At 46.8% G+C, this 19,474-nt stretch overlaps 1 protein-coding gene across 1 annotated transcript; it reads right to left on the bottom strand.

Annotated features, from left to right (window-relative positions):
* Positions 1-846: 846 nt before the first annotated feature.
* Tif-ia (RNA polymerase I-specific transcription initiation factor RRN3 homolog Tif-IA) lies at positions 847-19,438 on the bottom strand. The gene is made up of 13 exons (XM_077669895.1): positions 19,030-19,438; positions 18,354-18,443; positions 16,201-16,333; positions 14,895-14,982; positions 11,776-11,944; positions 10,579-10,665; positions 10,194-10,305; positions 9,052-9,194; positions 8,690-8,823; positions 8,073-8,260; positions 3,644-3,902; positions 2,408-2,486; positions 847-1,558 (listed from the first exon to the last, which is right to left on the bottom strand). Exons 1-13 carry the CDS (start codon positions 19,216-19,218, stop codon positions 1,436-1,438), a joined length of 1,794 nt encoding a protein of 597 aa, XP_077526021.1. The 5' UTR covers positions 19,219-19,438; the 3' UTR covers positions 847-1,435.
* Positions 19,439-19,474: the final 36 nt, after the last annotated feature.

Raw genomic sequence — 19,474 nt, 5'->3', positions numbered from 1 at the left:
GTCAAGGAGCACGGCTTTGCTCTCCTTTGCAGGGCACCAGAGATTATCAAGGCTAAAAAAACTGCGCAAAATGCCTCAAGGGGTCACCACCATTATTTGTACCGCATTTACACGATTTTTTTAGGTCAACCCTCTTCTTCAAATTTGAATATCTGAAGTTGGGGGGGGTATCAACCTACAATTGAAGCTGAAACTTGTACTGCCAGCGATGACAAGCCAAATGAGAAATTGGGGACGCAACTGCATAGTTGCAACTCAGCACTTGCTTTCCAGCTCTACCTATTGCGTATAGTAGTTATTCCAGGCTCATTCGCAGTACTTTTTTTTTTCTGCTATTACTGGGCTCACGCTGGACAGCAGCAGCAGAAATAGTGAAAATACCAGCGAGGAGCTGTAGGTCAAGTTACAAATATATTGTGGTTGTGGGATGCACTTGTCTTTTTTATTTGTTTGATGTACAATGTGGGGGGGTCGACCTGCAATCGTGTAAATATTATCTAGCTCACTCGAGAGCAGTTTGCATAAATCTTCACTTTATTTGCGATTCAACCACAACGATCTTTTAGGTCGGCATTTCCATGCCATATTCACGGTCACTTTAAACAACCCATTACATAGCTGCACAACGTAAAGCTGCAGTGAACAATGAGAGCAGCGTGGCCTAAAGCACCACCAACTAGCAAGCTTTATGATTTATGGCCAGCCCTTTCGGGTGCCAAAAATTAAGCACAAAAAAAAGGAATGTGCAGTCGTGACGTCTTCTTGCGAAATGCCAGCATGTATTCAACGAAGCAAAACGGCAAATTTTTAAGCGGGTTAAATAGCAATTCGCAATAAACACGACACTTGTAGTCGCTGCTGCAGTTTTTATTTCAGATTCAAAATGTACAGGTTTTGGCATTTTTCATTATTTCTATACTACAGCATTGAAGCGGTGCCAATGACAGGAAGAGCTGTACAGTTGTCAAATAGCACTGACATACTTTCGGTAATGACCGTGAACAATTCCAAGTGCATTAATGATCAGGACTTAATTTGCACAAACATACATAGCCTTTCAGGCAGTGCTAATGCTCTCCCAAGTCCTTTTTTCCATCAAGTCAAAACAACTTTTCTTTTTTCATTATTTCTCCCCTCATTTTGGGCTGCAATAATTTCCAGGCCCCCATATTGGTCAGCAGCATTTAGAAATAAATAGTGGAAACAGGTAACAGGTTGTTGTGCTTCAGTTTACAAAATACACGGAACAACAGCTCTGCACTTACAGTTCCCTCTATGCAATTCCATTTGAGTGCAAAATAAGTTATACTGCATCAGGCTGTTCCAAAAACATCTCCCCGTCAAAGCAGACAAAAAATAGCTTATGTTTACAGCTGTTTGTGCACTGGCAGCAATGTATGTTACAATGGTTTCCTAGCCTAACCAGTTAGCTTTACTATCTATAGTGAGCGAATGGTACACTGCGCTTGAAGCCTGGTGATGCTCCGTAGGTGAACATCTCTGCGAGCGTGCTCGGAGACTTCGGCGACTTGCACACCGATTCTTCTTCATCATCATCCTGGGGCGTAAAATAAAAAAACCAAATCACAATCGGTTATCAACATCCTTCAAGAGGCCACGAAGGCAAAATATACAACTTCGTCCAGTTAGGACAAAACTACCGTTGGGTAACTCACTAAGCACCATTTCGGCCACAAAAGACATCTTTTAATTTAAAATCTTTAATACTCGCTTATTTGTTTGAAGTTTATGACAAAATTGGGACCAGTGTTACAAAGACAACGCAGTCTTCTTAATGAACCAAATGTGTATTGTCTTTATTGCCCTTTAAAAATGTAAAGTGGACACAAAGATGGGCAGCAGGGATGACGTAGATATTGGGTCTGTTCGATGCAGGCGTACGCCACCCCGCACGTAGGAAGTTTTCAGATGTATTAATTTAACAATGCGTTCCCATCTTTCGAGTGGCTACTTATTGCGCAGTAGGAACCGGCTGTTGAATGTCTTTAAATGAGTGCTGTAACTGAATTCGAGACAGGGCACTGGCCACCAATTTGCACAACTTCATTTCACACAGAATTGAAATTCGCAGTACAAGTTCCCGTTGTGTGCAAGGACATGCAAAGTTGGATTTGTATAAATGCTTACTTTGCACACCATGACATCACAATTAAGCAACATTTTTTTTGTTTATTAGGGGTGGGGTGGGGGGAGGGTAAAAAGAGCATGTCTTAGGTGACTAGATACGGCAGGTGCATTCCCAATGGGTTGAAGGGAGTTCCCCACAGCATGTCACACGCCCATCCCAAAAGAAAAGCGACGGGCATAGTGCAACACCTTGAGGCACCCTGCAGACAAACAAGCGTGCACCAGTTTGCCATTCAAGCATACTGAAAAGTATGCGAACCTCAAGATCCTCGTCGATATCCTCGTCCTCTTCAGGTTTCTCGAACTTTCTGTACAGCGGGTTGATCCACTTGCCGGTGCTTTGATGGGCAGGTGGTTTGAAATGGGGGAGAAGAAAAGAAGTGGAAAAACGGTCACCACAAGGTACGGCCGTCACGAACATTGCCATTATGCTTGGCTATTTGTGTTCTGCAAACAAATTATGCATTCTTTTTATTTGTATAAATTGCATATTTGAGAAAGGTGTCTGCCCCATAGACAACCAGCACTTATTTAATTTGCTTCTAAACAGAACAGAGATTGCCTAGATGGGGGCTAATTGTCAGTTATGACTGAGTAACATGTGACCGAATGCTAATGAATGGATTTGTGAAAACGTAGACTTCCAAATTAAGAGATTTTCCCCCTGCACTTGTGACGTGCATAAGTAAACGCTGAAAACAGGCATGCCACCAAACAAAAAATGAAATTTTGCAGCATAATGAGCCATCCACTGTTTTAGCGAAAAGCTGCAGCGGCACATCATTCGCACACTGAGCACACACAAAACGCAATCGTCATGCAATCTCATTCTTGCCTGACACTTAACTTCTGCATTATTAGCCTGTTGACCAACTGCCTCATCATGATGAAAACACACCTTTTAAGTGCAGAGCACTTTAGGGACTCGCCTTGTCGTAGTTCACTCTAATGCATAACGCGCAATATTACTGCATGTTCAAAGTTGAAGGTTGCCGCAAGTTCAAAGTGTATATTTCAAAATTTTTTGTGTACCTTGTGCTGTACCCTGTGCATTGATGTTTCCATCAATTTTTTTCTTTCTGCTACTTTTTTGTTTTGACAATTTTTTTATAAAATTCGCAATAAATCTGTTGTTTGTAATTATTACTGTTGGAAAGACCTATCATTTGTCTATCAATTCATACCTTACACTTTAGCATCAATAATTTTCTGTGGCAAGAAATATTTCCTGGGCTACCCAAAAACAAATGGTCTTTCCACGGTCACAAAAGTGTTACACGCAACCTCATTTCAAAATGGGTGCAAGCTAGTTCAAGTCAGGGGTTCGCAGCTTTGGTGGAGTGTCCTGCACTAGCTTTTATTGCAAATACTATGTGCCAACTGGTGCAGCAGCAATTTTTATTTGGCGAAGTGGTACCCAGCATGAGCTATTTCTTGCAGTAGAGTACAGCTGCCACAAGGAACCACTGTAACATCTTTCCCCCTCCCCTCTCACCGTTTGAGCAGGTACGGGTCAAAGGGGAAGAAGGCGTCCAACGCAACATCCCCAGGGCCTCCGGTGTCCCCCGAGCCATTGGCAGCCGTGGGCAGGCAAAAGCGCTGGTTGCGCTCGATGACGCTGTAGCAGTACACCAGCTGGTAGTGGCGCGCTATCGAGGCAAACTGCTGCACCACTGCGGGCAGGCACGCCTTCAGTGGGTTCAGCGGGCACATCACCAGGGCCTCCAGGTTCAGGCTACGCAGGTACTCCAGACCTGTGCACAAGGGAAGCAGGCAAGGTGCTTGGAACTGATACCCGCCGAAGTGGCTCAGCGGCTGAGCCCAGGACTGCGGGTTCGATCTTGGCGGCCGCTTTTCATGGGTTGAGATTTCGGCGCACGTTACCGAACCCTGGATGGTTCAAATCGATTGGGAGCCCTCCGCTAAGGTGTGCCTCATTGCCCAGGGGTAGCTTTGGCTTGTTAAGGGGGCACATGGGTCTTTGATCAAAAACTTTATTTTTGCAGTTATGATGATGAAAACTGGGGGGCACATGTAGTTTCTCATTCTTATTGTAGATATAAAATTTGTTTTCGAGTAAAATGATTATATTCAAATTTATTTGGCTTTTTATATTCAATTTTTTGACAGCCTTTGTAAAAAAACTGCTGGAGGGATGCAGCTAAACAGGGAACCAGTGAACTGTGCACAAATCAAAGAGTGCAATAGGACTAACATTATAGCTCTATCTGGTCTGTAGCAGAAGTTGCGACCATTTGAAGTTTGGGCTTTAAAGGTGGCAACCAGAAAAACCGGCTTTGCCTTCCAGGCCCAAACTTCAAATGGTCGCAACTTCTGCTACAGACCAGATAGAACGATAATGTTAGTCTTATTGATTTGTGCACAGTTCACTGGTTCCCTGTTTAGCTGCATCCCTCCAGCAGTTTTTTTACAAAGGCTGCCAAAAATTGAATATAAAAAGCCAAATAAATTTGAATATAATCATTTTACTCGAAAACAAATTTTATATCTACAATAAGAATGAGAAACTACATGTGCCCCCCAATTTTCATCATCATAACTGCAAAAATAAAGTTTTTTGGTTTAAGACCAGTGAGCCCCCTTAAGCGCCACAATCAATCAATCAATCAAAGATTGGGGCTGACGAGTTCATGGTGGTCAGCGCGAACGGAAACAACACACAAAGAAGAGAATAGACGACACAGGCGACACAGATGAGTATTCCCTTAAGTCCCACCTAATGCAGATACTGCATACGCTCAGCCCTACCTCATCACTACGATGGCTTTTATTCAAGTCAGAATCAGCTTACCTGGCACTAGCTCACTCCAACCCAGAAAGCACACAACAAACTTTGCCAGATGGAAGCACCATGTACGGTTTAAAGGGGCCCTGCAACACTCTGAGCAGTGCAAGTAAACCTGTGTGACGTTTAGATTACGCTGCCAGGAATACCTGAGCCAAATATTACACGTGCACATGAAGCAGTGAGCACGCAAATCGCTGTGAAAAACAACGTAGAAAAACCAACTGCGCTCGCTTTAATTTTCCTCATTATGCACCCCTGGAATGGCCTAAACGACATCACTGTGGCCATGGCTGTCTTATTGGTGGTCGCTGGTCAACTTCGCAGCTTATTTCTCGCATTTCCTCTGACGATCCGCCGTAGTTGGTGCTGTGCAACAATCTCTTCTATGCCTGAACCTGTATGCAGTTTTCGCATTTCTTTTAGTTCTCAACTTGAGAGCACAAGGAGCGAGAGAGACAAACTCAATACTCCCCTTTCAACCAGACCACTCGACAACAAACATTTATTGCTTCAAAAACGCCCTACTAGCCTAAGTGTGCGCTTGTGAGCAGGGGTGTTTGCAAGCGTGCCTGCTTTTTTGTGGTACCAGACAGAAAATAGACCCCTCCATGTTACAGAGAAAAGGAGAAAACTCCCCGGCCTGTGATACATTGAAGGCCGACGAAGACGACGCCGCGACACCCCCCCCCCCCCCTCCCTCTCCGGGAGAGAGTGTGCAGCTTTTGTTGCGTTGTCCGTGGTTGAGCTGAAAGGGAACAATTATGCGCGGTTTCATCGTGCGTAGTTTCGGTGATAGTGAACGGATTTTCATTATTCTTGTAGGGGGACATTGCTGATATAATAAACTTTAGCCCAAAATACATTCCGAGTAGCTGATGGTTAAGTGCTGCAGGGACACTTTCAAAGCCTTCTTCTCTCAAACAAACCGCTCGCCAGCTTCGTAACTCTGCGTAAAAAATAAAAAATAAATATTTCTTCCCACTTGTTTTGAGAGCTCCAACTGGCTATTTAAATCACGTGACACGAAATCAGGACCGCCATCGTCTCCGTCGTTCTGTTCGCTACTTCGCGCTATATTTTCTATTTCCTTATCGTGTGCTGTTAATCATGAAAGGTGAGGAGAAGCATGACTTTAATCGCCGCAAGTTCCAGACTTCACACCCGTACAAGGGAAAGTGCAAGCGGCGCAGCATTGCAACGATTACGGCCAACGCCGGCACGGCGAGGCCTAACGGCTACGCGCCTTCAAGCGTTGCGAGCGCGGCTCAACCAGGCGAGGCTGGTTTTATCAGCAACAATATCAGCTCTGTACGCGCATCGGAGAAGAATGCGCAGCCTTCCAAGGCGGGGAGACAGCCGGCAACGGGAGCGGTTCAAGCGGAGTTATCTGCAAAGTCGACGGTCTGAGTGACCTTGTGAGTGTCGCCGTGTGCGCGATGTGCGGGAACTGCGAACTCGCCGTAGCTGAGGTCGCGAACATGAGGAAGGGCCTCGCATCGGTACTGGAACTCAATTGCAAAAACGTGGAGTGCCCTGCAGGAGTGGCCACTGGCTTATTCTGTCTACTCGTCGCATTGCGCTGCCGCCATCAGCCGCGGAGGCCGCAACCTTCAACTCTGTACTGGAAGTCCCCGTGATAGTTTCGCCGTCGATGTGAAAGCGGTACTCGCTGCATGCGCGGTTGGCATCGGACACAATTGTCTGTCCAGGTTTTGTGCCATTCTTGGTCTACCGAAACCACTGCACCAAAAGACGTTCCACAACATTGCCAAGAAAGTTCATGTTGCGGCCACAAAAGTAGTCTCTGACAACCTTGCTGAAGCAAGGCAAGTAACTGCGTTGCAAACTGGTCAGACTGACGTCAGTGTGATGTTTGATGAGGCACAACAGTGTTGGTACTGCCATTTCTCTAGACACTGGTCTTTGCCTAGATTTTGAGGCGCTGTCTAACTACTGTCAAAGAGGTTGCAGGCGCCACCAAAAGCTTGATGGGCAAGAGGAGGAAATGTGGCAAGCCTTTCATGCCCCTGTGTGCGAAAAAAATGTCGACTGCTCATCCCATGCCATGGAAACGGAAGCAGCACTGCGCATCTGGCACAGGACGCTACTGTACAACCAGCAGTTCAGTGTAGTGGAATGGCCATCGCTCTCGCAGTGTTGGGGTTCAACAAGGGCTACACTAGCTTTGAGCAAGTTTACCAAGAACCGGAATCTTTCCTTCAGAAGAACTGGTCAGACTAAGCAGTGCAAGTGACCAGCGGAGGATCGCTGCAGCGGTCCCATCGCTGCAGCCTGGAGAAACGGTCCTGTACCGAGGACTACAGCCGCAAGAACTGTGAGGGTGCAACTTATGCAGCAGGAGCGTTCTAGTTTTAGTACCTCAATGTGGGCATTTCAGACTATATCCCCACCAAGTTTCATGTTGTTTGAGCAAGAATTTCTGAATCTGCCACAGAAATAAACTTTCAATTGTGTTTTTCTCAGTTTGTTGTTTTTGTCCGTTTTCTGAGTTTGTGCACACTTATTTTCCCACTTAAAGTTGTCGTATCACGATGAAATTTTGCACAGATGTTCATTATGACACGTAGAGTGCCGAAATCTTGTTAATTATGCCATTTGTCTCCTTCAATACGACTGACAGTCATAAAACAAAAATATGCAGAACAAGAAAATGCACACTACCAGCCATCTTTTTTCGTGGTGAGGAAAATGAATATACGGCTTTTTCAGGTAGATTTCGGCACTCTGCAGTTCATAAGGAACCACCTAGGCTACTTTACAACTTTCAGTAAAAATTTTTACTATAGACAATAGTGTGCACAAAAAAGCCATTTGTGTGCACGTCATGCTGCGTGAAGTTTCAACCAGAGCCCATATTTGAAATCTGATTGCATACGTATATGACAAGAGGAGCTCAATCTTTACATGCTGCGAAAATTTCAGCCTCCTAACTTCATTAATAAAAAAAAAAGTTGTTTCGAGGAGCACGTCCCCTTAAGCACAACACTACCCAGAATTTTATTAATCTCACAACGCACCCGTCTCCGTGATACTGCTGATGTTGGAAAATTTTTAATCACGTAACTACGCATTCCAGCGGAAAACGGAGCCCCACCTTTGTCCCCCTCGGCGATGTTCCGGTGGTGGAAGGCGAAGACGTAGAAGACTGTCTGGCAGACGGCGTAGAAGGTGCCGTGCCGCCGCACGTCGTGCTGCAGCTGGCAGCCGAAGCCGCCGTCGTTCAGGGAGCTCACGTACGCGTGTGCCCACTGGCAGAGCAGCGAGAGGGAGGCACACACGGTGCTGCGAGGGAGGAGAGGCAGGCGCACCATGAAGACAGCAACGACGATGAATTGACACACCCCTTATTAACAACAAGTACAGCGGCCGCCTCAGACAGGCACTGGAGACACAGCAGTGAGATGGCGACACAGAACGCCTGCATGTTCCAGCACACAGAAGCACCCCCACCGACATGTGGTGTGGGAAGGTCGACTCACACTCGAGCAAATACAATCAGCAGCCCAGAGTTTCCAAACGACAAGCCTTTCAGTCATTTTTTTCCTGTGTTCAGACGCAGATCAGGGCTAGTTTGTGCACATTCAGCACAATTCAAAACGGCGCTAATAAAGGGGACCCAAAAAGACAACACACCGCAATGTGTGTTGCCCTGTTGTGTCCCGTTCGTCAGCGCTGCTCTGCATTCCCATCTTCCCCCTCGTCAGCGCTCACCTGAGCGGCACAAACTTTGCCCTGGCCAGGAAGCTGCCAATGTAGAAGGCCGACGCCTGCCGGATGACGCTCGACGTGGCCGGGTTCTGCACCTTCTTCCAGAGGTAGTCAAAGAAGGCCACTCCCAGGGCAGCCTGGCAAGGGGCGGAAAGGGAAAAGAGGAAAGGCACTGTAAGTGAGGAAGCCCGAAAGAAGAAAGCAGTGTGACAAACAACGGTACTACAATCCTCATTCTGCTCCCCACATTAGCGAGAAGGATGAATCACTGTTGTTTTTAAAAATAAGGGACAACGAAGTTTTCGACTGATTGAATGAGGTCAGCCCACAGCAGGGAGGGAGGGAGGGAGAGAGAGACCACCCACGGGCCGGTAGCTGCACAGGTAGAAGAGGAAGAACTGCAGGTGGCAGCACTTGTGCGTGGGCAGGATGATCTTGTCGAAGATGGCCAGGAAGTCCTTGAACAGCACCTTCGTCTTCTCCCAGTCCAGCTTGCTCAGGTCGTCGCCTGCGAGGCAGGGCCAAGGCTTATTCTAAGCTTCAGCCTGGCTGCAGGCTACGTGGAGTGCCTTTTAACTGAAGCGGCACCACGCACCAAATACAAGGTACTCGAACGAAAAGATGAAGCCCGCAATGTCCTCGGAGCATAAACCTGTGACCTTCAGTGAAAATTGTCAGAAGCCGTATTTTACAACTGAAGTGTGCAGCTGACAACTTCCCCTGCAACTGCGCCCGATTAAACGTCCCTCTTTTTAATTTCAGGACAACAGGTGGGATAAAGCGAAGTTTTAGGCACTCTGGAGAAAGGACTGCTTGGCGACATGGAGGTTAACAAAAAAAAGCAGAAAAGCATCGCAGATTTCTTCAGGCGAAAGTAAGAAGAGAAATAAACGAAAACTTTTTTGTTCATGCTTAATTTTTTTGGTGATCCGTAGGTTGATACAAATTTCAGATGATACAAATATTTTTCGTGGTTCCGCCAGATTCATATCTTTGAAATTCTACTGTAGTGACTTGCATGGCCATTTCATTTTTCCCCAATTATATAGCTTATTTGAGCAAAGTTTACTTTAAAAGAGTAGCGAGTATGATTCTGACGAGGCAATCTTTCGAATGAGCCAAACTTGTGTTTTGCCTGCATGGCCACTTTACGTTTGCTCACATACCAGCAGGGAAAGTCATAATGCCGAGTGCCCTCGAGATGTTTCCCGTCACGAGCACTAGCTTGGTAACACACAGGACAGGCTACTCTGCCACTTTCGAGAATGGCGCACTCGGGGTTTTGCGAGACCCAAGTGGCTTAGAGGCCGAACGCGAAATTTTGTTTCAGCGCTGTGCGGTTCTTTGTCTCTTTTAGAGAGTGAAAGCTTCCTCTCTTCTCAAACGGTGTACTAGATGCGCTTACAAGCCTCCTCTCTGAATATCTCCACTCACTTGTACTGTTCGATTACTACGCAAATTCTGGCGCACTTTCTAAGCAGCCCTTTTCCCTACACAAGAAACCCACCTTTGACGTTGCACTGCTGCTGAAAGAAGAGGTAGAACTCGTTGAGCACCTGGTCCAGGACGTCGGCCAACGGGTGCTGCATTCGCTCGGGGTCGGCGTCTCCCTCTTTCTCCTGAAACGAGACCGACACGTCAATGTTTACAAAATGTCGCTGGAAGTAAAACAAGAATAAAAAGAGTAGATTCGGCGAATAATGTCCCTGTAAAGAGGTGCCCCGCAATAAAACATGATTTTTGAGAATATCGACTGTAAAGAAAGATGAGTATTGACACAGCAATGTCAGTCCCAGAAAGTTTTGAGTTACCAGCAGACTCTTCAAATGACATGCTAGGTTTACAGGCAGGCTCCTAGAAGTACTACTGTATAAAAGTTGCAAGGCTCATACCATGGGAAACAGGTCGCTCTCCATGGCGTCTTCGTCATCGTTCTCTTCGAGCTCGGCGTCATTGATTTCGTCCTTTGGACAGTGCAGCTGAAATGTGCATTCAAGTGTCAGCATCAGGGAATACTTACTATTGACCACCTGTATCTAATTAAAACCGATTTAGAAAATTTCTTGGGGCACTTAAATCTGCTCAAGTGCCTTGAAGGCAAAACCCTGGCAGTACTTATTCATGTCCATTGTCTAAGGGGCAGCTCTGGTTGCACTATTTAGTCAGACAGCTGAGCGGCCACGCTATTTTACTGTCTCAGTGTTAGGCCCGTGCCACACGTACATGAAAAATGACATTAAGTGCCTAATGCCTTCGGTTTCAATGCCATTAATTTGCTACCACATGTAAAAGTCTCATGCCATTCGCTTTAACGTCATTGTTGGCTTAAGGAGTCCTGCACAACTCATTCGCCGTCACGAACGCCTTAAATCTGCCTACAATCGAGCGCGATGAGCACCAAATGAAGTCAATGAAACCCTCAGCACCAGCATGTTGATGCGGAAATGTAGCTCAACTTCGAAATAGGGTGCCTTTTTTGTGCACTCTTGGTGGTGAAGTTCTTAAGACGAAGTTCATTGAAACAGCGGCAAAAAGCAAAACATTGTGTAACTCGGCGTTTTGAGTTTTTCGGATTTCGCTACCGCTGGCAGGCAACGGCCCCTGCTGAAGCCGCTTTTAGAAACGGCTCACACCATTTTTTTAGAAAACACTTTTTCTCGTAACGCTTTCTTTCACAAAAAAACATTTTTAACCCTTGTAAGACGTTTTTCTCTACATTACAAAAATTCGAAATTATGAGCGCATTTCTCTTTTGGTTATTATCACCATCATGCCTAACACATTTAATGCCTTTGCATTTTCGCGTGTAGCACAACCCGCACAAATAATGTCATGTCTTAAGGCCTTAAACAGTTGATGTCATTTTTCGTATACGTTCGGCACGGGTATTATATTGATGTTTATTCACACCCACTTTTACCTACCTTACCAATCGTTACCATCAGTCACTAATCAATCATTAAACCATCTTCGTCCACCCTCTGTCTGCCTTACTGATCATTACCACTGATAACTCATCATTTACACCGAGCTGGCAAGGTTTGGTACACTCCTGGCCTTATTGCCGGTGTACTACGGAGGCTCCTCACGTCGATCTGGAGCGCCTTGTGCGTGAGCAGCTGGAGCAGGTCCAGCCGGTGGTCGGGGATGTAGGTGGCCACGCGCAGCAGCTGCGCCACCAGGGAGGCCTGCTGCCGGCCCTCCCGCTTCATGTAGGGGAACACCTCGGCCAGGACCTCCACCAGCACCAGGGGCGCCCTAGGGCAAGGAGGGAGGGGGCAGGGGAGATGAGAGTTTCGTCTCGGGAATTTCGAACGACAGCGAGAAAACTGCCCGAAAGGGTGTTCGAAGCCCTACGCTGAGCACTGCACAGGACAGGACCAAGCCTCACGACATCCAGCTCCCAAAAGAAGGGTAAAAAAAGTGGGCCCCATGAGGTGGCAAACGCAATTATATGTGGTATCAGTTTAGTGAGCAAAATTTCAGGCTCATAAGAGCTAGTACCAACATAAGAGGACCAACAAGCAACAGAATTCAATTGCCCCGCTAATGGCACACTGCAAAGCACTGCATCACCCTGTCAAGTATATCATGTTATTGCAGTCACAGTGTAATTATAAGAAATGCTACAGTGAACGCCATTGCTGTGGTGGCAGTAGGAAAAAATGAGGGAGGCTGCAAGAATTTTCATGCCACTATCATAAAATACAAAAATCCCAGGCCATCTCCACTAACGTGAAAACTGGGAAGGGGCAAAGAATGCTGCGTAAAAGTGTATTCTTGACGCCTAGGCCTTTTTGCCAACGGAGATGAAACTGTTGGGGGGCAGAGGTATACAGCGTTGCTGTAAAGGTCTCATGTCTTTGAAGCACTAAGCTCTCTGGCGCGAGGCGTGAACGAGTGTCCCGCTGTTTTTTTTAGTACGTGTTACATTCTAGATTCCACCTTCTGTTCCATACTGTCCCACTACAGGCACACACGAAGAATATAGCCCCCGCCCCACCCCTCCCTCCCAACACACCACGCCACCCTTTACCGCCGCCTGCAAACTGAAACCTTCTATAATCACCCCATCCTGCACCACATGTCGCCGTCCCTTTTCCCCTACAACTGCCCGCACTGTCACATACCTCTCACCACTTACCACCTTGTTTTCTCTTGTCCTCACCAGTCACCACCCTAACCCCATCCCATCCCCCAACCCTGAGCCGTGGGAGTCCGAGCTGACCAGCTCAGCACCTGAGCGACAGCAAGGCCTGGTGCAACGAGCTCTGGACGCAGCTCGGACTTGCGGCCTCCTTGACTTTGGAGGCTGAGCACATCGTGGTGTGCACAATAAAAGTTTATTCCCCCCTCCTTTTCCTAGCGCAAGGCGTGAACGAGTGTCCCGGTGTTTTAGTATTGTGACTACAAGAGCCAACGATCACGACGATGACAGGAGACGCCAACAGACCCAGCCCCTGAAACATTTAAAGGGACACTGAAGTGAATTTGTCAAGCTCCCGTTTTTGCTTGCACTGTGTAGACTGGCTCAAATTAACACACTATTCATCGTTTATCCAGTTGACAAATCGGTAATTATTTTACAAAGCGCGAAAGAAGAAAAACTACTATGCGCGGTTTGCGGCGGCCGCACCAACTAAAGGCTGTGATGTCAGGAGGGGGGGGCACCGTGATTGGACGATGCCCAAGGTTACCAATCAAACAAGTTTCGCTTCCGGTTTTGTTTCTGTAAAACAACATGCTTGACATCTGATGGCGTTGTTGGATGGGCATTTACGATATCTCAGTTGTCGCCGTACCGCGCTTCTGCCATGTTGTCGGCTGTCAAATGTCTAAGATAAACCTCCCAGGGCGGCTTGGAATCGTAGAAATCACTAGACGAGGCCTACGCAGTGGATGAACGCCCTCCGCGTCACCACAGACTCTCAAATGCCATGCGCTTTTCCCGCATATTCGGAGCTTGCCTCACTCATGTCTGTTCGTAAAAAGCTAGTTCGCACCAGGCCAAGGGTGTGCTGATTCAGGCCTGGGCCCACTGCCCGCAAGCAGTCGGTGCTTGTGGCAACAGCACGCCAACGAGAACTCGCTAGCGCGTCATTGTCAGTATGCGCGCGTTCTGCGATCTCGCTCGTGGAGCAGTGAACGTTACGGTCCAAAAATGGTGAACTCAGTTCAGAAAACATCGGCCGCATACGAAAAAATCAACTTTCAAAAAAAAAAAAAAACATGTACCCTCGGGGATTCAAACTTGCGACTTTCAAAACAGACATTCCACCGCCTCAGACCACTAGGCCACGAGCCGGCGCTGGCCGGTTTGGATATATAAGGTTTATAATGTATGACCAGTTTACACTTTTATTTATTTTAAGCATTTTAAGTACTTTATGCGACTATTTGTTTTATATCACTCCTGCAGTAAGTGTCCCCCAAACTTCCACAATATCTCATGTCTAGCAATTGCATTTCTTTGACGGAAAAGCGTTCGCAGTTGTGCGGTCGTGCTGCTGACCGCTGTGCTTGTTTACCCAGCGCAAAAAGTGCTTCCTGCTCCCTAGTTTTGCGCTGTGCGGTAAAAGTTGCAGTTGATTTTATTTTCTCAGTACCTATATTGACTTCACAGACTCTTCTCCCGCCTTCAATTGGCCTTAGATTTTCCTACTAGCGTAAAGTCAGCGAAGCGTCGCATGTGCACTTGTGCAGCGCTTGTGTGGAGCGACCCGGACTCTGAGTTTGACACAGTGTACAAACTAACAAAGTAAGGAAAGGCACATTCTTTTATTCACAAAGGTGTTGTGGCTTAGTTTCAATTGAGCGAGCGAATAGCGACGACCCGTCGGCGGCCGGCGGACGAAACGCTGGGCCGACTGACTCGATCGGTAGGTCGGCGAACCGTGCATTAGCGCAGCCATTTTCCAGCTCATCTCCTGCTGACGTCACACGAAAACGCCAGAAAATGGGCAAGCGTAAAGAGAGGAGGACAACATTTTCGAATTGATTTTTCTACTAAATAAATTCGCTTAAACGCGGCCAGAGTGGTCGAAACAATGCCTACGGACTCCGGACTACAATTTGCGCTAGTAATCCCGCAATGTTTACAAATCACTTCAGTGTCCCTTTAAGAAATAGGATACCAAAACACCTCTGCGTAACGACTCCTGCGTCAAAACCTGGAGGGTGCAACTGCAGAGCCAGGGTGTGAACTTACGTTGGCACCAGCTTGAAGAGCTGCTGGAACAGCTTGTGCAGCCTCTCCAGCTTCTCTTCTCGCCGTTCTGTCTCTCGGGACGTGGCCTCTGCAAAGGCGGGAGGTGAACGCGACTATCAGCCTCCCCACCAACAAGGCGAGAACAAGGGAGAAACAAGAGCAGCAGAGCTCTATGTGCATCAACATTAAAAAAGAAAGTGCTCGCTTCCTCTGGGTGCAAATAGCATAACAAATGCATTGATGAAATGTTCTCACAGACTCAACTGCACGTGCATGACGTGTAACACAGATAAAAACTAGCAAAAAGAGCTTTCGGAAGCAGCCACCCTTTTTGCGTGTTCACAAAGCTACCAAAAGTGCTCCGAATACTGCCGGCAATGAGAAGCCGAGTTGAAAATTGCCAAACATACTCGACTTATTAATGATAATACTTTTGAAACCCAACAGTGCAGCCAGTATTTTTTTATTTCCTCGTTCTATTTACTGAAAAAAGTCAAGAAAGAACCTGAGGATGAACATAGGACAGAAGATAGATGTACCTGCTGCTCTCCACTTGCTCACTCTATCATTTTTGCACTGTATTTTGTATACGCATATGTGCATCCTTCGCTTTCTGCCTGCTCTAATCTGCATGCATGGACAGTAGATTACCCTTTTTAATCGTTCAGTATTCATGCCCAACAATGATTCTTCCTGCTTCCTCTTTGCCTAGCAGCCAGCTACCAGGCGTCAACGTAAAAAAACAAAGTTATTTCGTTACAGAATGTCACTTGTCACTGGCTGCAACACAGAAAATCTTTATGGTGAATATAACAATGGTTATCAAAAATGAAAAATGTCTCAGAGAACAGCCATGAAAACAAAGTGACAAAGCAGTCACAGCAAATTCCATGGCCAACAGCATTACTCCTACAGTACATGGCAGTTTATGCTCAATCAGTTGTAAGCAAAGCTTGCAAAAAAGCACAACTTCCGTCGTCAGCAACGGAATCACAAGATAGAATTCCCCAATGTTCGTGGCAATCGTCTAAACAGAGTTGCATCATGGCAGCTTATTTTTACCCAACCAGTCAAACCACTTCCACTCACTGACTAGTCAGAGTAACTGTTGATTATCGTTAGTGACTTTGGGTACTCAGAGAGCGGAAGCGGTGTTGCCAGTTTGGTAAAAATAAAGTTAGACGGCTTCCATGCAAGCCAGCTGCCATGATGCAACTCTGTTCAGACGGTTACCATGTTCACGTCTTGAAGCTGTGAAGGTGTTTGGCGGCGTGAGGTGGCAACAAACGCTCTTGGCACAACCCACCTGGCGACATGAAGGTGTTGGTCAGTGCCACCACGATGTTGCGCAGAAACAGGGGGTGGATGCACACCATGTCGCAGGCGAGGTGAGAGAACGCGTCGATCACATCCACGCCTCTCTTCAGCAGGTGGATTTTCTGAAAGGGCAAAAGAAAACACTGATTCATTGTAGGGTTTAACGCACCGACACAACGCAGGCAATGAGGCACGCCGTGGTGGAGGGCTCCAGATTAATTTTGACCACCTGGGGATCTTTAACGTCCATTGAAATCTCGTACACACGGGCGTTGTTGCTTTTCGCCTCCATCAGAAAAGCGGCCGCCGCGGCCGGGAATCGAACCCGCGTCCTCGTGCTCAGCAGCGCAACGCCTTAGCCACTGAGCCACCGCAGCAGGTCAAAAGAAGACAGGACATTGTGTTGGAGGTACAAGTGGGTTAGTATGATCCAGATTAGTTTGTACAAAACAGCTGCAGTCCCAAGTGTACTATAGTTAATATCAATGGAATGACTTTTTCAATCTTTAGATTGCTGCGCTTAGTTTGCAATAACAAAGCAGGCGCAACGAAAGCGGCAAACTTTGATTCAGCGGGTAGCATCAATGACAGCAGCACAGCGGCTGCAAATGCACGTCTTTTATCATTTGCTTTGAGGCTTGCATTTGCTTTCAATGCGCTTCTTTTCATCCCTTTTAAGCTTGGCAGCAGTGCACTTCCCCCCTTGTAACTAACATACAAACTTATCAATCCCCTCCCATGAATGCCAAATATACTTTGGGAGTGCAGGATATGATATCCAATTTTCTTTTTTGTCCAGGTAATTTTGTACAATGTGTCATTAAAGTAGATTTTTTTATCACTAAAACAAATGTGGTAGGCGTAACATTTGGGGATGGAACTTGGGCAATGCGGAGAAGTGAAAAAAATCACAAGGAAACAAACTCATGCAGAAGCCTTGCTGGTTTAAATTAGGGGAAAGAAGAAATGTGGAGTTGGGCCAGCTGTGGGATTTGAGGGACAGTAAAGGGGGTCGACCCAAATAACAAAATGGCTCAGCAGTCGTTTTGTTCCATGCCACTAAACCAAGGCATTGGAAACCTCCTGTTGGCGTTCATGCATGCAACAAAGCCCAAATTGTTTGTAAAGAAAAAGCATTGTAAGTAGGACCGATGGCGTCCTTTCAGAAAGCTAACGCACATCCCCGTAGACCAGTTGGTCGACCGAAAAGCTCTGATAAAGGTCTCTGGACACTTGGCGCATGCGTGAAACCGGGCTCCCATTGTGTCGAATTGGTTATCAGAAAATTGCGAAAAAGGGACGATTCTAGGTAACACCATTAATGAATAGATCATGACGAAGGAGTATTATAGTATACCTTTATTTCATAAACCACACATCGGTATGCGTGGTTTGCGCAAACCACGCGGTATGCGTGGTAGATGCATTTACTTAGCGCGTAAAAAATCATCGCATGGGTTTGTTCTCCGTTTGCGATTTGGGTCGTTGAAGGTTTGCCGATCGGTTGGATACACTTTTGACACAGTTTTGACGTCAGAAATATTTCGTGCTACTCTGAACTTTCTTTAGGAAATGATGGTAAAGTTTTTGGACATGTCGTAAAGGCATTCTTTGCATGCAAACGTGACTGTAGCAAGTCTTGCAGTGCACTGATAAACAAAAACAAGCGAGAGAAGGCTGAAAAATTGCTTCAGTGCCCATCAACTCAGCAGCAGTATTGCTGCACACATTGCAGAAAGGCAGCAATGGACAGCCAAGTGCACCATTAATAAAGCTACACCCACAGCTACCAACCCGGAAAGCTAACCTGGGGCTTATGCAGAATTTCGCTTTTGGGGGGGTGTTGTATAAATCCATAGGCAGGGTGCTTGTGGTTGTGGAATCTTTTTGGGGGGGTGTCGAAGTCCTTCTGGGGGGGTGTTAGGGGGGGGGGGGGGGTGTATAAACCCCTGGCTAACCAGAGCTCAACAAATGAGTGTTTGTGTGGTTACACAAACACAACAGTGAGATGTTTTTTAAGCGAGTGACAGAGCTTTATACGGCCTTGGCATTGCTGCTGGAGAACACCCGATGACTGTTGGGTTAAATGGGTTATGGCCACAGGTCGTCATCATCATCATTACGACTGCCACACATACTTACCAGAACACTCTCCAACGCTTCATCGTTGTGCCTCTCAATGAGTGGAGCGTAGTTCTTGATGCGCTTCAGCAGTTTCACCAGAGCTTCATCCTGAGGTGCATTGCAAACAGAAGGAACAGGAGTTAAAGGTTGACATCAAGTAAACAGCGTCTTGTGACGAAAAAAAAAAATGTTTATGAAACGGTTTGCACGCACGCAGCCATTTAAAAAAGCAGTAACACACCATACACAAAACTCACCATGCCAAAACACACTTCTTGGGAATGTTTTGTTAAGTTTCCAGCACATGCCAAAATTACACATCGGCGTTAGAGCGGAAATATCTGGGTTAACTGGACCCAGTCTAGGTTTAACATGGCTCTAAATGATACCTATAAGGTCATTTTCGATTCGGCTATACTTGAATTTTTCCCCTAAACAAAACGCAATTCACTACAGTTTTGCCCAAGGTTGAGGCTGCGGCACCATTCTTTTCTATGTCGGGTACGTGTGGGCGCCTACTTGTTGCCTTTTGTTGTTTGCTTACACATCAACGATGTTTACACTAATCTAGCCCGATTATTGCCGACAATGACTGCAAAGGACACTTCAAGGCCTTATGATAAGCGGGCGCCGGTAAGCATGCCTCGGCAAGTTCCGGCCCACCAGCTGGCCGGCAAAGCCGCTTTGCACTTACTTCGGTGTCGTTGTTCCTAAGCGCCGCGATGAGATGCCTGTAGTTGCTTTCCATGGAGTTCAGCTTGCCGGCCTCTCGGAAAGCCATCTCGACGTCGATCTCGTCGGCCGTCGGCAGCTTGAATGCCACACGATTATCGTGCGACACGGCGGGAGAACCGCGCTTTCTCAGTATCGACGGCGTTGACATGGCCACTTCGGCACGTGCCGCTGTTGCGACAGCTGTTGAACAGGCACGTAAACAAACGGACGGGGCTCTCAAAGCTCTCAAATTCCCCTCTAGGGAGTCCGCCCGTCAGGTATTACTAAGTGTTGCGCCGGCACGGCTTCACATTGTCCGATTTTACGCAACACAGAACCACGCCGTGACATGACATGCAAGCGAAGCAGCTCACGAATGACTGTGGGCGGATTCGGAATCGGCTTGGATACTTCTAAATGCGACT

This window comes from Haemaphysalis longicornis, unplaced genomic scaffold (genome assembly GCF_048455015.1).
Source record: "Haemaphysalis longicornis isolate Haplotype H1 unplaced genomic scaffold, Haemaphysalis longicornis Haplotype H1 scaffold_5, whole genome shotgun sequence".
NCBI lineage: Eukaryota > Metazoa > Arthropoda > Arachnida > Ixodida > Ixodidae > Haemaphysalis > Haemaphysalis longicornis.
Note: the sequence above shows the minus strand (reverse complement) of the source record. Positions and strands in the feature narration are given on the sequence as shown.

Coding starts and splice junctions, on each gene's coding strand:
- Tif-ia (XM_077669895.1), bottom strand. CDS start 19,218: ATGTCAACGCCGTCGATACTGAGAAAGCGCGGTTCTCCCGCCGTGTCG. Junction 10,666..11,775: donor ACAAGGCGCTCCAGATCGAC/GTGAGGAGCCTC, acceptor TGCACATTTCAG/CTGCACTGTCCAAAGGACGA. Junction 1,559..2,407: donor ATATCGACGAGGATCTTGAG/GTTCGCATACTT, acceptor TTTACGCCCCAG/GATGATGATGAAGAAGAATC.